This window comes from Papaver somniferum, chromosome 8 (genome assembly GCF_003573695.1).
Source record: "Papaver somniferum cultivar HN1 chromosome 8, ASM357369v1, whole genome shotgun sequence".
Taxonomy (NCBI): domain Eukaryota; kingdom Viridiplantae; phylum Streptophyta; class Magnoliopsida; order Ranunculales; family Papaveraceae; genus Papaver; species Papaver somniferum.
In genome coordinates, this window is record NC_039365.1 from 99078628 (window position 1) to 99101111 (window position 22484).

At 39.0% G+C, this 22484-nt stretch overlaps 1 protein-coding gene across 1 annotated transcript; it reads left to right on the plus strand.

Annotated features, from left to right (window-relative positions):
* The first annotated feature begins 799 nt into the window (after positions 1-799).
* Positions 800-3755, plus strand: LOC113302254 (protein trichome birefringence-like 39). The gene is made up of 5 exons (XM_026551146.1): positions 800-1185; positions 1290-1461; positions 2713-2888; positions 2978-3136; positions 3253-3755. Exons 1-5 carry the CDS (start codon positions 893-895, stop codon positions 3542-3544), a joined length of 1092 nt encoding a protein of 363 aa, XP_026406931.1. The 5' UTR covers positions 800-892; the 3' UTR covers positions 3545-3755.
* The last annotated feature ends 18729 nt before the right edge of the window (positions 3756-22484 follow it).

Genomic DNA, 22484 nt, shown 5'->3' on the forward strand with positions numbered 1-22484 from the left:
GTAAAATCCAGATTCGGTCCAAAATTCGGTCAACGGGACGTGATTCGTCATTAATTCGGAACGGCATACGTACGTGTATAATTCGATTTATAAATGTGAGTTCGGCTCTGAAAATTCGGTATCTATATATAACAAATAATTTGTATTTATAAGGTCATAGACCAATTTTTATGCATATGTGTGAGTTATTTAAGGAAAAAATAAACTCAATATGATGATATTAATAATATATACAACATTAGTTATCCAAAAGGACGTCGTATGGTGGTTTAGATGCTTGGTTAGTGAGTTTGAGATCTCTTCACCTTCACCTTCAAATCTCTTCAGTCGTTTTTGTTTCATAAAAATTACAAGACGTCTAATATTCGGTCGTGTATGTTCGGGAGGCAGTAAAGCCCAAAAAGTGGAGTCTTTGAAAAGTAAAAGCTAAAGAATTTATGGCGAATTAAGCGGACGTATCATTCGGGATACGTAAAATTCGTGAACGATTCGCGAATAATCCGGGAATGCCACATAATACGCGACTTGGGTTCGGAGTTGCAAACGTACGCGAATAAGACGGTAAAATTCGTGATACGGAAAAATTCGCGAATGATTCGCGAATGATTCGCGAACTTACTAACTAGGGTCCAAACTCCAAAGGGTGTAACAAAAAAGGACCAAAACTCAGAATGACAAAAGATTTAGGGGCTTAATTTCAAATTATAAACATTCCACCAAATTCGTCAAACAGTACCTACTGCTGCTCTCTTTCTCAGTCTTTTTCCTGTTTTCTTTTTCTATATAAACTAACACAACTTTCCCTCACTACCACCACCACTCCTGTTAACTGTTATGCATATGTCAATGCTCTGTTTACAAGAGCTCTAAAGACTGGAATCAGAATCCAAAGATGGGTTTTAGATTCCAATTACACTTCTTCTTCATTACACTTTGTCTTCTCAAATATGTCAAAACAGAACAGTTTTACAACAGTAGTAGTAGTAGTAGTAATGATGGAATAAGAGTACAAAAAAGTAGCTGTAATGTGTTTCAAGGAAGTTGGATAATTGATTCTAGTTACCCTCTCTATGATTTCTCAAGTTGTCCTTTCATAGATCCTGAATTTAACTGTAAGAAGTATGGCAGGCCTGATAACCTTTACCTAAGGTATAGATGGAAACCAACTTCTTGTGATATTCCAAGGTACTACTACTACTCTGTCCTTCTTTCTCACTCTCACTCTTGCAATAGTATGTATAATTTGGTTTTTTCTGATTAATTTAGCTTTCTTTTAATGGGTCTTGAAGGTTTAATGGGTTAGATTTCTTGAAGAGATGGAGAGGGAAGAAAATTATGTTTGTTGGTGATTCGTTGAGTCTGAATCAATGGCAATCATTAACTTGTTTAATTCATGCTTCAACCCCTAATCTCAAGACTGCTGTTGTAAGGAGAGATTCTTTATCTTCAGTTACATTTCAGGTCAGTACTCTGACCAGACCCAATTACTGAAAGTAAATCATTGCTTAATGCAGTGCATGTTTGTTTGTTTGTGTCAGTTTCATTTTTGGATCTACCAATAACAATCTTTTCTCATTCCATTTGGTAGTAGTAATTAGCATCATTCCATGTTAGATATCAGTTTTGATTACTGGATTTTTGAGCTAAAATTCAAACTCGGGTCACTGGTGTCTCACCCAGTGATTTTACCACTGTAGTACAATGACACTGGCTTGAGCTAAAACCCTTTCTTATATATTCATGGCACCTTGTTTGGTTGCTATAATATATGAAGTGGCTTCACTTACATACAGTAAGTACTTTGCCAGAAAATATGTCTAACAAGAACTCTTTTGGTAATCTTCTTTCTTCTTTATTTCTTTTTATGACCTACTTATTAGATTTTAACATGGTACATATTGTTAGAGCTTTAATTTTTATCACTACGGACTGAAATGATTTATTGTCACTATATTATAGGAGTGACAAAGTGTACTGCAAGTGTAATCAAATCGGTTTGGTATATACAACTAGACATGTTCTGAGGTTTTTAATTTTTGTTTTGCATCTTTTAATTCTTTCCACGACAGTTGCTGTGCAGCATGTATTCCGCAAATTTTAAGCTATTGGTGGTTGTGCAGATAAAAATTCTCCCGTTTAGCGGATCTCTTTGGCCTTTTGTACCTGGCCTGAATGTACACTTTCTCTGGCTCAATCCCATTTCTGAAAAATCAGTCTTTCACAAAATATAATATATGAGTCAAATCCTTTTTAGAAAAATAGCAACCAATTGCGAATTATTTATTTTTGTTTTATCCTTTAGAATTAAGAACACTAAAAAGGGAAGAAAAAATCATATGATATGAAATTTTGCTAGTTGAGTGCTCGAGTTACTAAAAAAAGGTTGAAAAAGTTTGTAGCCCAAGTGAAAGCAGGAGAATAAACAGTGAAGGGCGTGTCATGTTATCTACCTCTATCTTCTCGAGGCCACAAAAAGTAAAGAAGGGTACAAAAGATCTTTTTACTCTACTTTATACTCCTCCCCACAGTGCGTACCTCGTCGGATTGGCCCATCTTAAAACCTTTATTGCCAAACCAAATTATTACCATATCCACTGTTACAACCACGAGTACAATATTAACCGTGCCCATTGTCGGTTTGTTATACGGCTTTTACCAAATTCCATTCAAGAAAATGTATCTCTAGCTAACACAGGTTTTGGCTTTTGACAGGATTATGGGGTTTCAGTGATGTTGTATCATACACCATACTTGGTAGACATGGTTAGAGACAAAGTTGGGACAGTTTTGAAGCTCGACTCAATCCAGGATGGTAACGCTTGGAGAGGTATGGATATGCTCATCTTCAATACATGGCATTGGTGGACTCACAGAGGCAATAATCAACCGTAAGATATCCGTAGCTAAGAACTTCTAGTTTCTTAGTCCAATGTGTTTTTGCTTGGACCTTTCTATATCTAACTGCTTGTATTTACAGATGGAACTACATGCAAGAAGGGACGAAAAAATACAAAGACATGGATCGTTTGGTTGCATTTTACAAAGGTTTGAGTACATGGGCACGATGGGTAGACCGTAGCGTCGATCCTTCCAAAACGAAAGTCTTCTTCCAGGGGATTTCTCCAACACATTATGAGTAAGTACCTTAACTAGGCATAAGGATGTCTAACCAACAACTGTTGTGTAAAATGGTATGTGAATTGATAATTAGTGCATAACATCACTTGTTTGTGTAACAATCTGTTAATCTAGGGGAAGGGAATGGAATGAACCATCGAAATCCTGTAAAGGCCAAACGCAACTAGTATCCGGATCAAGTTACCCAGCCGGTTTGCCTGCAGCTGCATTAGTAGTGAACAAAGTATTGGCTAGGATTCGAAAGCCAGTGTACTTGCTTGATGTGACGATGCTCTCGCAAATGAGAAAAGATGCTCACCCAACGGGTTACAATGGTGAACACAAAGGCACAGATTGCAGCCATTGGTGTCTACCTGGTCTGCCTGATACTTGGAACCAACTCTTATACGCTGCTCTTATCCATTGAGACATAACATTTAGTTAACATATACGGAAAGAGCCATTATTTGTGTGTATATTTAAGATATAATTGTTCATTTGAAAAGTTTATATTCTAATTTGTCTTTGAATCACAAGAGTGGGGAATTGTAAAGTAGTTAATGTTGGCAATGCCACGAGCTATTAAGTTGTAACTTGGTTTGAATAAGGATCCACATTGTTCGATAGGCTCCGATTTATCTAACCTCTGTCACCTCTTCCCCCAGCGCAGCAAAAAAAGAAAAGAAAAAAAATAACTCACTAGAAACTTTCACTTGCTCAGATCTTATCCATTTTGGACCGGACGTGAGCGGAACTCTCATCTTCCTTCTTTGCTTTCAACTAGTTTTTTGTTTTAGCTAGATTTATTTATGTTTATCTCTTACTATTTGGTAAGTTTTGTACATCTTTATGGTGGTTTTATCTCCTCTTCTAGAGAAGTTTATCTCGGGTTTAATGACCGTTCTTGGTTATTATGGGTTTTAAGATCACTAGTGGTTCTCTCCGTTGACGAACTCTTTATCTTTTTTGTCTCATGCGACAGAATCTTCACCGGAATCATCATCTTTGAATTTTCCGGTGACGATATCTTGATCGGAATCTTTATCGAAGATGATTTTGACGGCAGAATCTTCATCACAAGTTTTAAGAGATCTGAGCAAATCACTTTATTTGTAGGAGCATTTTTTTATGAAGAAGAAACACAAAAAAAAGGTTGGAATTTAATTCCGAGAAAAACCATTTGTCCACCGATTTGATTGGTTCTTATTCATTCTTGCATTTTCGTATTCCGTTAATCCTTCTCTTTTTCTTGTCAAATTTGTTGGTTCCTGTTACTTTGTATTCTCTAATTTTTCATTTTAAACCCAGTGTAACCTTGAACTTCTATTAATGAAAAGGTTCATTTATTTCAAAAATAAATAATTGAATAAGGTGTAAGAGCATTGCTTGGTTGAACCCGCCAAGCGTTGGTATGTGAAGTTTGGTTATGATATTGTAGTTCCAAAACTCAAGGTCGCTTGATTAGATTACTAGAGTCAACTTCGTTAGGTTGGACTAGGAAGTCCAGAAATGTTCAGACATACAAGTATTACTATGAAGAACTTGAATAATCTGAAGACATATTGACATCAACAATCCAAATAATTAAGCACAAGTTCGAATTGAGCTCCCCTATTTGATGTCTTTCGCAAGAGAACAACATAAGCGAACTTTCTCTAACTACATGAGAAAGATTTGTTAGACATTAATAAATTTACAAGTGTTAGTACCTAAAAATTACTTCTAGGAAAAACAAATGCACCGCCGTGGTACTTTCTTTTTAGGTTTGAAAATCAAAATCGAATAGGACAAGCCTAAACTATGATAATAGCCATTCTGTCCTGCTTCCTTAGAGGAGGGAAGCAATTTTTGAGAAAATGGAAATGGTATTGAATTATGTGTGTTGGATATTGAAAACTATGAAGAATAACAGAACTTTTGGATATGAAAGCTTGTCCAGTTTTATGAATAGGCTAAGTAGCCTATTTATGGTAGTTTATAATACGCATTGCTCTTCTCATAAATAGTGGAGGCCGTGAGTTATGGAGAGATGGAGATGATGGGATGATGCGAGATAAATTAGGAAAATTTCTGGAAATCCTTTTTCACTGCCCCAACTATCTCTCCAATTGATGTAACCGCCACACTACTTTAAATTTTCACATTGGGTGTTTTTATGTCGCATGTTTCCGTAGACCATCAGACCAATACCCCATGAAGAGTCCCCCATGCGACGTATTTTGATGTTTCTTAAGTATTTTGGATGAGTTATGGATCTCATCTTATTTTAGGCTAAATCGTAGCCATTGATATGCCATATACCTTAGGACGTGTTGAGTAAAAAATGTTGTGAAAACAACTTGGCCAAGGCCAACCGTGGTATTATTGCGTGCTCGTTCCTGTTGAGGCGCAAGAGGATAGCTTGGCGCGTTAGCGTCTAGTTAAGATGGTATGCCAATGGCATAAAAGTGGCATGCATAAAACGTTCACACTTTATGCCATATCTAAGATGGAGAGAAATATTACATGCCATAATCTTTACGTGAGATATTAGAGTGCTAAATTATTTTGTGGCCTTTGAAGGCCTATTTATGGCGATAAAATAATAAATGGCGTGGCGGCCTAAAATGGCGCGGCCATGACCTGCAGCGGCGTTATGTTTGGCCTAATGAGATATGATCTAAAAGATGACTCGATTTCCTTGGCCTTAGCTGCCATAACTAAAATCAGATCCAGTTTGAGCTACGATCAGTAAGAGAGAAATTTTAGGTCAATTACTTAGCCACGAGCTATGGTACATGGGAGCCGTAGTGGCGTACTTTACACTAAACATGTGCCCTGTTGTGGGCCCGCAATGGCACTAGGCGAGTCGTGGCGTGTCATGCCCAATGCTACCACACCAAAATTGTCGGATCTCACCCGAGACATAAACTTTTATAGTTTGTGTATGATATTGTAGCATTTTTATGTCCTTTTAGGGGGTTTGAGCTAATGCCCGTTTGGCTATGGCTCGATATTGGCATAGGGATGATGTGAATCGTCCATGGCCGAGAATTAGGGTTTATCCTCAATTCTTCCAAGGATATTAAAATGGGATTCCTGTTTCAACTAGGATTTCCAAGTTGGATTAAGAATAGATCTAAGGTATCACGATAGGAGCATAAACCAAGATTAGATCCTTTTTAGGTCGTTGATTGGCCATGGCCTTGCAAGTTATAATGGTTATGCTACTGAGCTGGCAAAGATCCTAAAATATCGCATCTTACACTTTGTCCTTGGTCATGACTCCCGGGTGTGAGAATGACGCGTGGCATAAGACACGACCAAGAATAACGCGCAACATAGGCCATAGCCTTGGTTGTGCCTGCCAAGGTCGAGAATGGTGCAAAGCATAGATAGTGGCCTTGGGCATAACTTCCAAGGCCGATAATAGCGCGCGGTATAGGCAGTGGCCTTGGCCATATCTTCCAAGGCCTGGAATAGCACGCGGCATAGGCAGTGGTAATGACACTCGCGATATATGCCATGGCCTTGGCCGTGTTTTCCAAGGACCGGGATTAACTTGCGCGCTATGCCATGTCCTTGGCCGTAGCTTCCAAGGACAGGAATGATGCGCGACTTAGCAATAGCCTTGGCCATAGCTGCCAAGGCCCGGAATTATGCGTGGATTATGTTATGGCGCGGTGTTGGCTACACCATAATTTCGGGCATAGCTTTCCAAGCTGCGTTTAGCAGTGCCATGGGCTCAGCCAGTTGCTTTTGGGATGATTCCATAAAAGTTGTCACATGCCCATTTAATCCCCTAAAATTTTCGTGGGACATGACCGACAATGATTGTGGTTCAGTGAATCAACTTTACCCACAATCACTCAACCTTGCATACTTGCATCAAAGTACGCATCTGCCTTCACTCTAAAGGCTTTGCACAATTGAAGTTTTCATCTTCTTTATCTCTAACTCTTCATGCCCTCATAAGCATAAGAGGTTCTGCCATGTACTTAATCAATTCTCACACAAATCAGCAACAAGATGAACACAAAGAATACTGCAACAAACCCATTTTATTGCACTAAAGGAAGATTACAAACTTCTGTCCATCACATGGACTAAACAAGCCATCGTTCTCTTAATGATGCCTTATTCTCTCAAGTATGAGACTACATCTCTACAAAACTTTCTCCTATGTAAGCCTACTGATTTTCCCACTCCTTAGAACTATTTATACAACAAACTCACTAGCCAAAACCGTGCACAACACTTGCACACGCATGGAACAACTGAAAAGGAGAGGGTACTCAAATATACCACAAGCTAAAACTTTTCCTACCTATAAGTCCTTTCTCCGAAAGTGATTGTCTATGGACTTAGTCGAGACAATACAACTAATCGGTTCACACTTCGTGTGATCGTCTATGGATACGATATCCATAAAATGCAACAATGAAGTATGTTTACTTGATACAAAGGTTCGGACTTAACAAAACACAATAGGATTGATTATCAAGTAAATAGGAATTAACGTTTTTGTAATTTACTTTAATTATAATAAAACAATTATAATGCGGAAATATAAAGTAAATGACACATCAAGATTTTGTTAACGAGGAAACCGCAAATGCAGAAAAACCCCGGGACTTTGTCCAGAATTGAATACTCTCAGGATTAAGCCGCTACACAAAATTACACCTAAATTCGTATAGTTGAGACCAAGCAACTAAACCTATAGTTCACCTAGTTCCGTCTGTATTCCCACGCCTCCAACTTATAAATAAGTCACGTACTTGGAACAATTCCTTTGGTTCGTATTCCAAACAGTAAAGGAACAACAAATCTGTTTGCTTTCTTGACCTTTTGCTTGGTTTGTTTTCTCTTGTTCCATCTCTTGTTTTTCTTCTTTGACTTTTGGTGAAGAGCGTCATTATCACAACGTCCACTGGTACAAGAGGATTCAAACATGATGTTTTTCTTTAGTTTTTCAAGAAAACTCTTGTAATTATTGTCACCAACAATTAACAGCTGAGAGTCATTCTTATGATTAACTTTTGGTCCCTTCTTGGCTATGGAGGACTTAGGGACCCATTTAGAGTTGGGTTTCGCAAGAGCAGCTTTCTCCTTCATAATACCATTAGGATCATTATCCTTTTTAATATTTTGCAAACACCCTTTCTTCAATTTGGAACATCAGATCTTGTCTCTGCATGTACAAAGTTATCTCTCTTTCTATATCCGGATCTTTTATGAGATGACCTTGTCGAGTGATATGCAAAATTTGAACTATCATTATAATAATTCTTTTTCCTAAACTTAGGACAATAACGATCTGAGTTCTTATGAAGAGAAAACTTAGAAAATTCGTCTGATACAAAAGAAAGTGTATCTTGCATCTTACGAACTTTGCATCCCCATTGCAAGTGTCCTATAATACCACAATAATAACAATGCTTAGTATAAATATACGAAGTATGAGTTTTAGTGTTACCTTTTTGTGGATCCTCTTGCATTGGAGATCGACGAGTTTTATTCTTCTTCTTCTTCTTCTTATCCTTGTTCAACATTGTTGCTTTCTTGACATTAACAGAAGTGCTCTCTTTGATTGCTACTGGTTGAACACTATTCTTAGGCTTGACAGACTTTTCTTCTTTACAAGAAATATGAGCATCTTTGTCATCAATGGAAGCGTTCTGGTTGAGAAGAATTTGTAGCTTTAACAAATTTAGCACATTTGCTAATATTTGAAGCATTTATTCCCTTATAGCCCAATCCTCGTGTGTCACGATGATTTCTACTTGCTTCTAGCATTGAGGTTAACTTGTCCAAATTTTCTTCTTCTAGCATTGTGCTTTCATTGGAATTTTTCAATTCCAAATTTTCTTCTTCTAACATATTGATTTTATCAAGAGCACTGGCTAGATCAGCCTCAAGGCGTTTTTCTTGTGAGAGATATACACCTTCTTTCTCTTCAAAACTCTTTTGTTGAGAGTTAATCCTTGCATCAGACTCAACAAGTTTCTCTTCCAACAAGTGAATTTTTTCAAGAGAAACATCACATTCTTTCTCTAATAATTTTGTTTGAGAGAGACTAGCACTGGATTTTTCTTCAAGACCCTGTATTTGTCGAGAATTTAACATTGCTTCCGATTCAGCACGTTTCTTTTACGAAAAAAACAGTTCTCTTCGAAAATTTTCACATTCTAATTTCTTAGAATTTAGATCGTTTGTAAGATCTTCAAGAAGATATTTAGTGGTGCGAGAACCACAATATTGTCCATGAAAATCTGAGTCAATAGGATCGGTTCCCCTTTGCCTAAAAACGTGTTGCACATGTCCATAAGATCGGTTCCCCTTTCTGCTATAAACCTTGTTGCACTTCATACAAGGATCGGTTCCCCTTTGTGATGTACTGCACCTCTTACTAGGATCGGTTCCCCTTTCCTAAATTTGGTCAGACATAACACAAACCCGATCATACCATCTCAGGTGATTACTTAAGATCGGTTTCACTAATAAAAGTCATACCAATACATAAGTCAGACCTTTGTGAATAGTTCTACCAAGAACACAAACAACTTGTGAGTGGTTATAATCAATCACACATATTGGTTGTTCATAAGATATGAAATGAATAACATAACCAATAACACCTGGTAATTTCCTTTTCGGTTCACAAATAAGTTTATGAACTTACTTCCTTAGAACACATGTAAACATTGTTCCCTAGGACGAAATCCTCACCTCATACCCATACATAATCATAATAGCATTCAAATGATTATGGCGATGTATTATCTACAAAGTTTAATGGTTAAGTGACAAACCTCGTATTGTATTCCTTAACACTATGTCTATCTAGAGTTCAAATATGCTTCGCAGTTATGTTTTCCATATGCACGACTTGAAAGATACGTTAGGGAATGAAACAGTTCAAGTAAAATTTCACTAACCTCAAGTGGAAGGATGATTGTTTTCGTTGTAGCTCCTTGCTTCTTCACATCTTCAAGTCTTCGCAATACTTGTAATGTCTCATATCCTAATATTTTCAAGCTAACCTATACGAAGTTGACTGTAGTACATAATCAAGCGACATTTAACATGAGTTCTAATTCACTAAAATATGACAACCAAACTTGACATACCAACGCTTGGTGGGTTCAACCGAGCAATGCTCTAACAACAACCATGTGCCCCATCAGGTAGTTTTCCTAACCGCCAGCTTTCTTTTAAACTGCCACCTTTTGTGTTGTCAAGCCAAATGGTGCCACATATGTTCTTGGTGGTCATGAATACTCCCACATGGTTATAAGCTTCCTTTAAAACCGTTCTTCTTTGTTTCGAGTCATTGGCATGCTTATGAAGCTCGTAACCAACTCCTAACGGTCACTTGAGTCATATTGCACCACTGTTGTGCTTTACTGAATTCTGCCTTGCTCCAATGCTCAGCCATCTTGGCCCTGCATGCTTATCACACTAAGATAATGCACGGAAAATCCTTGTGCTTCAATCATCGATGCCATCTCCTTAAGCTCATTTTGGTTTCTCATGCGTCATATGCTTCACTTCGCCAATTTGTTTGATAATAGTAATGCCACTCTTGCATTACTAGCTTGTTTGCATTGTTAAAGCATTTTCCAGCCTTGAACTAATGCCATAGACCAACTCCTAGCCTATTCTAACTTCTTTCATCATCCTTGAGTTTTGGCCAACTCAATTCCATGGATATGCCTTAATGCCAACATCGCATGTTGCATGTTGCATCTTGCCACTTTGGCTTTGTCTTGCCTTTCCTCAATGAAGCTTCATTGTGTCGGACAATAAGCTTCATTACTTAGAAAAATGTCTTTACAATGTATCACTACCTTTGCGCTTCACCGGCCTTCCAGGGTTATGACATTCTTACTACTTGACAGTCTATGCAGTATCGCGTAATCATTGTCGGACACTGACTTGGCCTGCAACTCTGTAACGCGCAATCATTGTGCTTCACTTTCCTGGAACATCATAGACCCCCCCACCACCACCACCTAATCCATCGTTGAACCCAACAAAGTATACTCGTTATACTTGTTATTTGGCCTTGTACGCTTCTGAGCCCTTCTCAGAAATCAGCAAACTTTGCTTGGCCTTTAACCTTGCAAAATTTTCTCTGCCTAGTAATTTATGCCATCACTTAGTTTACTACCTTGTCATTGATCCTACTGACTTGCGTTGTTGTTGTCACGTTGGCCTAGGCTTCAATTCCCACTACAATCGCATATCAATACCCAAATGCACTTGCGATCTGTTGGTAAGCACTTTCAGAACTCCTCTGAAATACAGCAGTACTCCTTTAGCTAAACCCTAAGATAATTTTCCACATCCGAATGCATCAGCATCACAAATCTTTTATCCAACCATTCCGTGCCTAAGTGTACACGCCAAACAGCCAACATATCACCCTGATATACATAACTTAGCTTACTTCCTTCAATTCCGACTGACATTGCACTCTTGTAATCCAACATGACTTACTGTAGACTAAGTATGCTTCAATCACTTTGCAACAATGTTGTGCAAACTCGACTGAAATGCATGACATTATCCATGACTTAGGATACTCGGGGTTTCACACCGTCTCACGGGCAGGGCTCTTCTTCACGCGCCTTTGAAACCAGCAACTTAAGAATCACTTGCTATTTCAAACTTCTACGCTTTAATGTAGCATAAAAACAACATCATGTTCTTCCAAACTATGAGTTACTCTTAACTCATATACTTGATGGACTTACATCTTCATTCTTGCTGCGTTACTCCATGCTATCGCTGCCATATGCCATGGCACTTCCACATAACTCTCAACAGCAAACTCGACTATGCCACCAACTCTATTTGCTTCTTTCACTTTCAACGCCTTCTATTGCATATTTTGGCTTAATAGGTTATGTAGCATCTTCCACGCGAACTAGCTTTACTTTGAACGAAAGAGGCAAGGACTTTCGCTTCAAATACCCTCATTTACTACTACCTTACATAGAGAGACTTCATTCCAACACCAAGGTCCACTCGACCCAAACTGAAAGTATACTCAAATTTTATCAAATACTCGCGCTAACTGATTGAAACTTGTAAGACCTAACAAACCTTGTAATACTGACTTCATCTTCGCTTCTAAGCAACACAGGAAGCGAGACAACACTTGTTGTCCCCAATGTAGCAATTCACTTCATTACATGCACTCTTTCAACTATCAACGTCCTTATGCAACTCCCATAACGAAGCACAATATAATTGACAATTAGTTGAATACTCCTTTAAACTGATGCCATCATGTTTCTTTAGCTTTCTTCAATAATGGCCACATGCCATCTTTATGCATCACCACTACTTTGTCCATCTTTTTCCATGCATCTATAATTCGCCTAACTTGCATCTCTAACCGCATCATGCATCTTGGCCATGCCCAAATCACATTTGGCGCATGATATTATTGCATTCCTGCTATGCCAATTAGCACCCAAAACTTGACACAAACTTGTGCACCTTTGCACAACTGGAACGAACTTAACTTAGTGATAGACACATTTTTGTGTCTAAATTTTCCTCAATGTCTATATTGTTGGAACTCGATTTTTGTACTAATATTGTTTTTTATGTATTTTTAGGTATTTTTGGAAAATAAATATTGTTGGAAAATTCGGCTCGAAAAGTTGCTCAGAGCACCCCGGAGGACATTTGCTATACGGACCCCCATTTTTGCTAACTGTCACCCACGGCTATATGTAGCCCATTTTTGTCCACAACACCCATCTTCTTCAAATTCAAATATAAATTTTGGCGGGAAAATATTCACAAATTTGCAGTTCGTGATTTGGAGGGGTTATAATGTGATTCAATGGCTGAAACTTCATGAGAAGACTTTATTTAGCTTAACAGGCGTGTAGGGTCATTGGAATTGATCCAGTTTGGCTGGATAATTATTGGGAAGAAAACAGAGGTGTGTGTGCAAAGAGAGGAGATATTTACGGTATTTTCATGAGTTGAAGAGAGTTTGCGCATGCTGGGAAGACTCTAACAACTGTTGGAAGCGCGTACGAGGTAAAAAAGGAGAAGTTGACATCCACAGACGCGTGAAGGAATCAAGAATCGAAAGAAAATATTCCAGAAAATATTTTCTTCACTACCGGATATATGAAGATAATTTTGAGTTATTACGGAGGATTTTCTTCACCTGTTGGATATAAATATGTTGTTGAGGTTTCGAAGAAGGGAGAGGGGGAGTTTGGGAGAGTTAGAGAGCATCACAGAGCCGAAAAATCGAGTTGCAGAGAACGCCATTTCTGCTGCTGCAGAACTGAAGAACACGAAGAACAGACTGACGAAGACAGTTGTTTATCAACAGTGACAACGACAGACACGTGAGGGTCGCAGAGAGACAACAACAGCAGTTCTCTTTTATCGTTCTTTGTAACAGTGTTTTGCAACAATTATAAACGTTGCAAATACCCGATTTTTCATTATTTTCTCTCCATTTCATCTTTGTAAACAAATTTTGAGCATCAATCAATACTTTGAGCAAGTTTATACAATGATGAGCTAAACCCATCCTCTGGGGCGACGGAGGAAGCTATTTCGCCAATAAAATGTGGTAATCTCTATTTTATTTAATTTATGCAATTATTATATGATTATTTGCCTTGATAAATAAATAGAAAAAATGGTTTTTGTTAAACAATTGTTATTTCAATTGATGGAGCATGCTAGCCTAGGGTTTTGATGTCCCATACTTTCGATTTACAATTGTTATTTCTAAAAAAATCAACTTTTGCAATATTTAGAATCAATTTGAATGAAGGATTTGCATAATTATAATTAGAGAATATAAATCACTTTGATATTGGTAATTAGTGGAATCCATAGCCCCAGTCTTCTCCATATTTTTCATATCACTTTTATTTAAGTTTCCTATATTTTTATTTAAAATTAAGTCTAAAATATGCTTTCACAAGTCTTGAACGAATCTTTTACTACAACAACTTTGAAAACATCAAATTTTTGGCGCCGCCGACGCGGACTTGTCTTTAGGCTAGAGTTTTTAGATTTTTTTTTAGGTTTTTTTTTATTTGTTCTTCTTTACGTTTTTGGGTTTTTGTCTTTTCTTTCAGATTTGGAATTTGGAGCGAAAGAAAATTTTGCCAAAGCTTTTGGTGAATACTTAAAGACTGGTAAAAGGCAAAGCGAAAGGAGCGAAAGAAGAAGATTTTTTTTTTATAAAAAGAGAGAGACATTTTTATTTTTGTAGATTTTTTTTTTTTAGACTTTCTTTTTCTTTTGCACTTTATATTTTTGGACTTTGGACTTTAAATTTTGGGACATTATTTTTAAACCCTACGGAAGGGTAGTTTATATAAACTGTTTGCAGAGAAGGACGGTGATTACGATATCACCTCGGCCCCTCGGGTTCGTACATGACATAGGAGTCGTGGCCCGAGTCGACTACAAAGGTTCATCCCCCTTGGTACGGGAGGTAAGTTTGTCGAAACACTCGCGAATCCCCTGTCAGCGAGTTACTGTCTTCCTTCGTATGCATATATGTTGAGGACTTGAAAACGGCTGCTTTAATTTCCTAGTAAAGGGCAAGGACTGGCCATACAAGATAAGGGTTCGGATTTCATCACCGTTCTCTTCTTGCCCGCCTTAGGAAAACGACACCAAACGCGAACCTAAGCCTAAAATTTTGACTAGAACGAGACCGATAGGGTAACGAGCTTAACAGGAAAGTCATTCGAAAATATTGGTTACTCTTTTAAGCATACTTCGAAGTTCTTGACGGTTTCTGTAAGTTGAATGCGTGACTGCGCCGCCTTGTAATACCGGTGAGGCCTTGGGTATCAAAGCTCCACCGAGCTTCCCTCGCCTCTATTCAACTTACTTTACTCGGATTGATTCCAGAGGGGTTTGCTTAAATTGTAACGAATTCCCGTTCGAAGGATTAGAAGCTGGTCTAGAAACAATCTAAGTGGAGCCATCATGCTTTTTGTTTGCTAGAAATCAGTAGGTTTGCTGTGGTGGAGTCAGCCTTGTTTGTGTTTGCATAGAACATCCCTTCCTTTTAGGACTTTTCTTTTTGATTTTGTTTTTCTAGTGTATGCCCGAAGTTTTTAAACGGGCTTGGAAAAGAAACACTCTAGGTCGTTTGATTAGTGACAAACCTAGTAGTTCTTCTTGTGAAGGCGGGGAGCTCGAAGACTCTTCTTTTGAGAGCCCCGTTTTTGGAAACTTCAGTTTTGAGAATCTGTCTCTTCGTGAGGAAAGTACCCCTAGTACTCCTAGTCCTTTGGTAGTGCCAGAAATGGCAACTTTGAAAGCTTTGCTAAACCCAACTAGGACCTCTCGTCCGTCTTGTATCAAGTTAGCTGAAACCGAGGCAAATTATGAACTGAAACCTGGGACTTTACAGATGCTCCCAATGTTTTTAGGGAAGGAGAATGAGAACCCCTATTTTCATGTTAGGGAATTTGAGGAAGTTTGTAGTACTCTGAAAATTAAAAACCTAAGTGATGATGCGTTGAAACTTAGGTTATTCCCCTTTTCCTTAAAAGATAAAGCCAAATCTTGGCTGTATAGTTTGGACTCTGAGTCAATTGAAACCTATGACCAACTTACTTCTGCCTTTATACATAAGTTTTTCCCAAGGCATAAAACATCGTCTATTAGGACACAAATATGTACTTTTGCCCAACAAGAGGGAGAATCTTTATATAGGTACTTAGAAAGGTTCAATGACTTGATATCTCAATGTCCTCATCATGGTTTGGAGAAGGTTAGGTTAGTTCAGATCCTCTACGAGGGTTTAGATTATTCAACAACAACCATGGTTGAGTCCTTATGCACAGGTGGGTTTGAGAATAAAACTGTTGATGAAGCGATGACATTTTTGAATGAAATCGCCGATAAGACCCAACAATGGGAAAATAGTAGGGAACCCCAGAAAACAATTCTTCTAAGTAGAGGAAATGTTAATAGGGTAGAAGGATCTCATGAGTCAGATGCCAAAATAGCAGCTATAGCCAAAAGGTTAGAAGCCTTAGAATTAGGTCATTCTAGTGGTAGTAGTGGAAGAAATGAGCCTTTTTGGGAAGGCCATGCTTTGAAGAGCAAGCCAATGCTCTTTATAACAACACTAGGTTTGATAACCGACAGAAGTTTGACCCATATTCAGAAACCTATAACCCTGGCTGGAGAAACCATCCAAACCTTTCTTGGTCCAAGGGCCAGAATCAAGGTCAGTCTAGTAATGCTCAGGTTCCCCCAGGTTTTGGCTATACTAAGAATCCTTCAGCTCCGGCACAGTTTCAGAACCCTTCGGATAAGAAGATTATGAGTTTAGAAGAGTCTCTTGCTTTGTTAACTCGTAACACTGTGCAGTTTCAGCAATCTGTTGCTCAAGGTTTAGAAGAAAATAAGAGAATAGGTCAGGCTAACTCTCAGGCTATTTCCGAGTTGAAAACCCAGGTTAGTCAGATAAATGAGTCTTTAAGAGAAAGAGGTAAGTTTCCTAGTCAGACTCAACCCAACCCTAGAGGAATTAATGAAATAGGTGAAAGACCATCTGATCATGTGAATGCTATTAAAACCCTTAGGAGTGGTAGAGATAGACAACAAGGTTTCCATGCCTGATAGTGAACATGTAGTTCACCCTTCTGAACCAGAAACTGAGGAGACTGATAGAGTCTCTAAAGAGACCAATGAGGGTCATATTGAGCCCGGCTTTGTCCCTAGAGCCCCATTCCCACAGCTGCTAGTTCCAACTAAGAGGGAGTCCAATTTTAATGATATATTGGAGGTTTTTAAGCAGGTAACTATCAACCTTCCACTACTAGATGCAATTAAGCAGATTCCCTCTTATGCCAAGTTTCTCAAGGATATGTGTACGCGAAAGCGAAAGCTTAATGTCCAGAAGAAAGCCTTTCTAGCTAGTCAGTGAGTTCTATTATTCAGAATACCACTACTCCTAAGTATAAAGACCCAGGGTCCCCTACCATTTCTTGCACAATAGGTAAATACCGTGTTGAGAAAGCGTTGCTTGACTTAGGAGCTAGTGTGAACTTACTACCATATCATGTGTACCTTAAGCTAGGACTTGGTGAGATGAAACCTACCCAGATGACACTTCAGTTAGCTGATAGGTCCGTTAAAATTCCTCGTGGTGTGATCGAGGATGTTCTCATAGAGGTTGACAAGTTTATTTATCCAGTGGATTTTGTTATCCTAGATACCCAACCTGTCCCTGACCCAGAGAACCAGATACCGGTAATTTTAGGTCGCCCGTTTTTAGCTACATCCAATGCGATCATTAACTGTCGAAATGGTATTATGAAATTGTCTTTTGGTAATATGACTATTGAGCTGAACATTTTTAATATTAGTAAGCTACCCTCTGAACTAGATGACTCGAACATAGAAGAGGTGAACATGATAGGAACATTAGTCGAGGAGTCATTACCAAACACTTTGTTAGAAGATCCATTAGAGAAATGCCTAGCTCTTTGGGATTGATTTTGATGATGATAATGTGATTAATGAGGTGAATGCTTTGTTAGATTCAACCCCTTTGTTAGATACTAGTAATGGATGGAAACCTAAAGTCGAACCACTACCAGTTTCTAAGTCTACCCTAGTTCCTTCGTTAGAAGAGCCTCCTAAGTTGGACCTAAAACCATTGCCAGATTCCCTGAAATATAGGTTTTTAGGCCCGTCTGAGACTTTACCTGTGATTATTTCTTCCGTCTTGGATAGTGACCAGGAAAGTAGGCTAGTAACCGTCCTTCAAAACAACAAGGAAGCTTTAGGGTGGACCATAGCTGACATTAAGGGTATAAGTCCCACTGTTTGTATGCATCAGATCTATTTAGAGAGTGATACCAAACCTTCTAGGGAGATGCAACGTCGACTAAACCCTAATATGAAAGAGGTAGTTCGAAACGAGGTCCTTAAGTTGTTAGATGCAGGCATTATCTACCCCATTTCAGACAGTAAGTGGGTCAGCCCCGTTCAGGTTGTACCCAAGAAATCCGGTATTACTGTAGTCCAGAATGATAACAATGAGTTAATCCCGACCCGAGTGACCACGGGTTGGCGTGTTTGTATTGACTATAGGAAATTGAACAAGGTCACTAGGAAGGACCACTTTCCCCTTCCCTTCATCGACCAGATGCTAGAGAGATTAGCTGGACATAGTCACTACTGCTTTTTAGATGGCTATTGGATATAATCAGATCGTTATTGCCCCAGAAGACCAGGAGAAAACCACTTTTACCTGTCCCTTTGGTACCTTTGCGTATAGACGCATGCCTTTTGGGCTTTGTAATGCCCCTGCGAATTTTCAGCGTTGCATGATGAGCATATTTTCTGACATGGTAGAACGGTTCTTAGAGGTCTTTATGGATGATTTTTCAGTGTTTGGTTCGTCTTTCGATGAGTGCTTGCATCATTTGTCACTAGTGTTGGCTAGGTGTACGGAAAAGAATTTAGTGCTTAATTGGGAGAAATGTCACTTCATGGTTCGTTCAGGAATTGTTTTAGGGCATATCGTATCTTCTAAGGGTATAGAGGTAGATAAAGTCAAAGTTGACCTTATTAAAACTTTACAGGTCCCAAAAACCGTAAGAGATATTAGGTCATTCTTAGGGCATGCAGGTTTTTATCGTCGATTCATTAAGGATTTTAGCTTAATTTCTAGACCTCTTTGCAATTTGCTTGCAAAAGATGTTAAGTTTGTCTTTGATGATGCTTGTTTAGAGGCTTTTGAGAAGCTTAAGAATTTACTCACTACCGCCCCCATAGTCCAGGCACCCAACTGGAACCTACCCTTTGAGATCATGTGTGATGCTTCAGATTATGCCATTGGTGTAGTGCTAGGTCAGCGAGAAAACAAATTACTTCATGTGATTTACTATGCTAGAAAAAATCTGAATGATGCCCAGTTGAACTATACCACTACTGAGAAGGAACTGTTAGCCATTGTGTTTGCCTTATACAAGTTTAGACCCTATCTCTTAGGTTCTAAGATCATCATATATACTGATCATGCTGCTTTGAAATATCTTTTGTCTAAGAAGGATACAAAACCTAGATTGATTAGGTGGATCCTTTTGTTGCAAGAGTTTTCTCCAGACATTAGAGACAAAAAGGGTGCCGAAAATGTTGTAGCAAACCACTTGTCTAGGCTAGTTGTTAGTTCCCCTGATGATTCCCTTCCTATAAGGGATAGCTTTCCTGATGAACAATTGTTCTTTGTTACCCAATTACCTTGGTATGCGAATATAGTGAACTCTCTTGTTACTGGTCGAATGCCCCAACATTGGGGTAAACAAGATCGCTCTAGGTTTTTAGCTGAGGTTAAGCACTTCTTATGGGATGATCCTTATTTGTTTAAGTATTGTCCAGACCAGATTACTAGGAGATGTATACCTGAGAGTGACCAGTCCAGTATTATTTCTTTACGTCATGATCATGCTTGTGGGGGTCACTTTAGTGCTAGGAAAACTGCTGCTAAGATATTGCAGTGTGGATTCTATTGGCCTTCGTTGTTTAAAGACTCTCACAGTTACTGTGTGACTTGTGAACGTTGCCAGAAATTAGGAACCATTTCCCGTAGGAACATGATGCCCTTGAACCCTATTTTAGTTGTGAAATTCTTTGATGTGTGGGGTATTGACTTTATGGGTCCGTTTCCTAATTCTTTTGCTAACTTACACATCCATGTCGCTGTAGACTATGTCTCTAAGTGGATTGAGGCGGCTGCGTGTAAAACCAATGACCATAGGGTTGTGATTGAGTTCTTGAAAAATAATATACTTACACGTTTTGGTACACCGCGAGCTATAATTAGTGATGGAGGGTCGCACTTTTGTAATGGACCTTTTAGGCTTTTGATGAAGAAATATGGTATTACACATAAGGTAGCTACCCCGTTGATGAGTGCCAAATAATGTATATATTTATCCCTTTTTGTTGGCATTTAACTCATCTTTTGTGCAGTAATTCTACATTTTATCCCATATTCTGTATTTTCATTGTTTTCAAGAATAAATATTTTTCTTACTTAATTTTGCATTTTTAGGTAATAAATAAAGTTTGGATGAATAGCAGAGCGGAAAAGAGCTGAAAAGTAGTGAAAATCCGGGAGGAATTACACAAGGAAGCCGCGAAGAATGTTGTGCACAAGACCAAAAGGCTAGAAGTGGGCTTGAAGAAGAAGAATTGTCCTTAAAGAAGATATGGGCTTGGCATACCCAAGGCCCAAAACCCTTACTCAAACACATTTCCACTATCCAAGCCCGTCTCGGATTTCAGCCGTCAGATCGAAGCAGTTCAGCATCCTACGGTCGCTCCATCATCGCACATCAAACTCCGAAGCCCCCGCTTTACATCGCAACGCCCATCTCCATCTTGGGTCGTCCGTTTTGCTACATCCCTTCATCCGACGGGCGGTCCACGCTTACCTCCGTATCGCCGTTGGATCCACCTACCATCTTCACATCCGACGGATCTCCTCGCTGCGCATCAACTTCAGATGATTCCGCTCAACACCTTAGCCATCAAACCCATCGACCCAAAACAAACACCCACCTTCTTCTTCCCCAAAACTCACTTCCCCCAAATTTCTCCTCTTCCCCCGACCATGGCAGACACTGCCATGTCTGCTCCGCCGTCTCCATCTCCACCACGACCACAAGGACACCACCACCATCACCTACCTCTTCCCTAGTCGTGACTGTCTTGTTCTTAGCATTAATTTTTGATGCTACCAAGAAGACAAACATAGCTAGGGTTTCACAGTGGAGAGAAGAAGGAAATTGGAGCAGCGTTCGAGTAGAGGATTAGCAGAGGAGGAGAAGTACAAGCATGGGTCGAGTCTATTTGCATCAGAGGGTGAGTTAATTTTATTATTTCTCGAAACCCTAATCCTGCTGATTTGGGGATTTTCCAATTAGGGTTTGTAGAAATCTAGGGTTTTGTAAAAACTATAAATTGATGTTATGGGTGTTGTAGAAATCATCTCTGGGCTAGCCAGTGAACAATATTTGCAATCTATTTTCATTTTCCAAATTCCATTTTAGCTACAGTTGATTGTGTGCAACCTGTGTTCATGTTGTATTTTAATTTAGCTTATTTGATGAATGCTGTTGTTATACACATGTTTAGCATGAGCTAAACTGCATTAGGCTGAGGCTCAGTTGAAGCCTTATGCACTGTCAAATGACAAGTTGCTAGGATAGTTAACTCCATGCCCTGTTTTGCTTGAGCAATGGGAAGAGATTGATGCTCATAGTGCCTGTGATTGATTGTTCTGTCAAAAGACAGTCAATGCTAGGGGAAAACTAGTGAGCAAATTAGTTTTCCTCCCATTCTAGATGTATGCATAGGATATTCAACTCAACCTAGAAATATGTTGTTTGATTAGGACACAAGGTGGATCCTAAGCCTTGGCTTAACCACAAATCCTTTACAGTCACTTAAATTCAGTTCTGTTTTGCTTCCTGTTCAGTTTATCTCCTTACCTGTTTTGCCTGTTTTTCTTGCATTTTGAAGCTGTTGTGCACTGAAATCAGTGCACAAACTCCCCCTGCCCTTGGCTTACAGCCTTGGTTCCCTGCTATTGTTATTTTATATCCTCTGCCATTTAATCTTTGATGTGCTGCCATTGTGTGTTAACTGCTTTGCTTTGTTAACTGTTTTAGTTCTTTGCATCTGCCACATTACCTTGCTTTGCTCACTGCCATAGTGCTTTGCACCTATTGATAGCTTAGGAAAACTTCTTGTATGCTCCCACTCCCTGTGGACTAACCCCTACTCATCCCTATACTATAAAGCTTGGCCTTGTATACTTGCAAGTTTTGTGTGCAACCCCATTTTCACACCACCCGTATCATCCACAGACTAGTGGTCAGGTAGAAGTTTCCAATAGGGAGATAAAACGTATATTAGAGAAAACAGTTAATCCTAATCGGAAAGACTGGTCGTCTAGGCTTACTGATGCCTTATGGGCTTACTGAACTGCGTTTAAGACCCTCATTGGAATGTCACCTTATCGACTTGTGCATGGAAAGTCATGTCACTTACCTGTTGAGTTAGAACATAGATCTTATTGGGTTGTTAAGCAGCTAAATTTTTCACTTGACAAGGCAGGAGCCCATAGGAAACTCCAGCTCAATGAGTTGGAAGAGATTCGTAGAGATGCATACGATAGTGCTAAGGAGTATAAGAACAAAATGACACTTGTGCATGATAGAAATATCTTAAGAAAGTCATTTTCCCCAGGTCAAAAAGTTCTTCTGTATGATACCCGCTTGCATCTTTTCCCTGGGAAGTTACGTTCTCGGTGGACGGGTCCTTTTATTGTTCGCACTGTC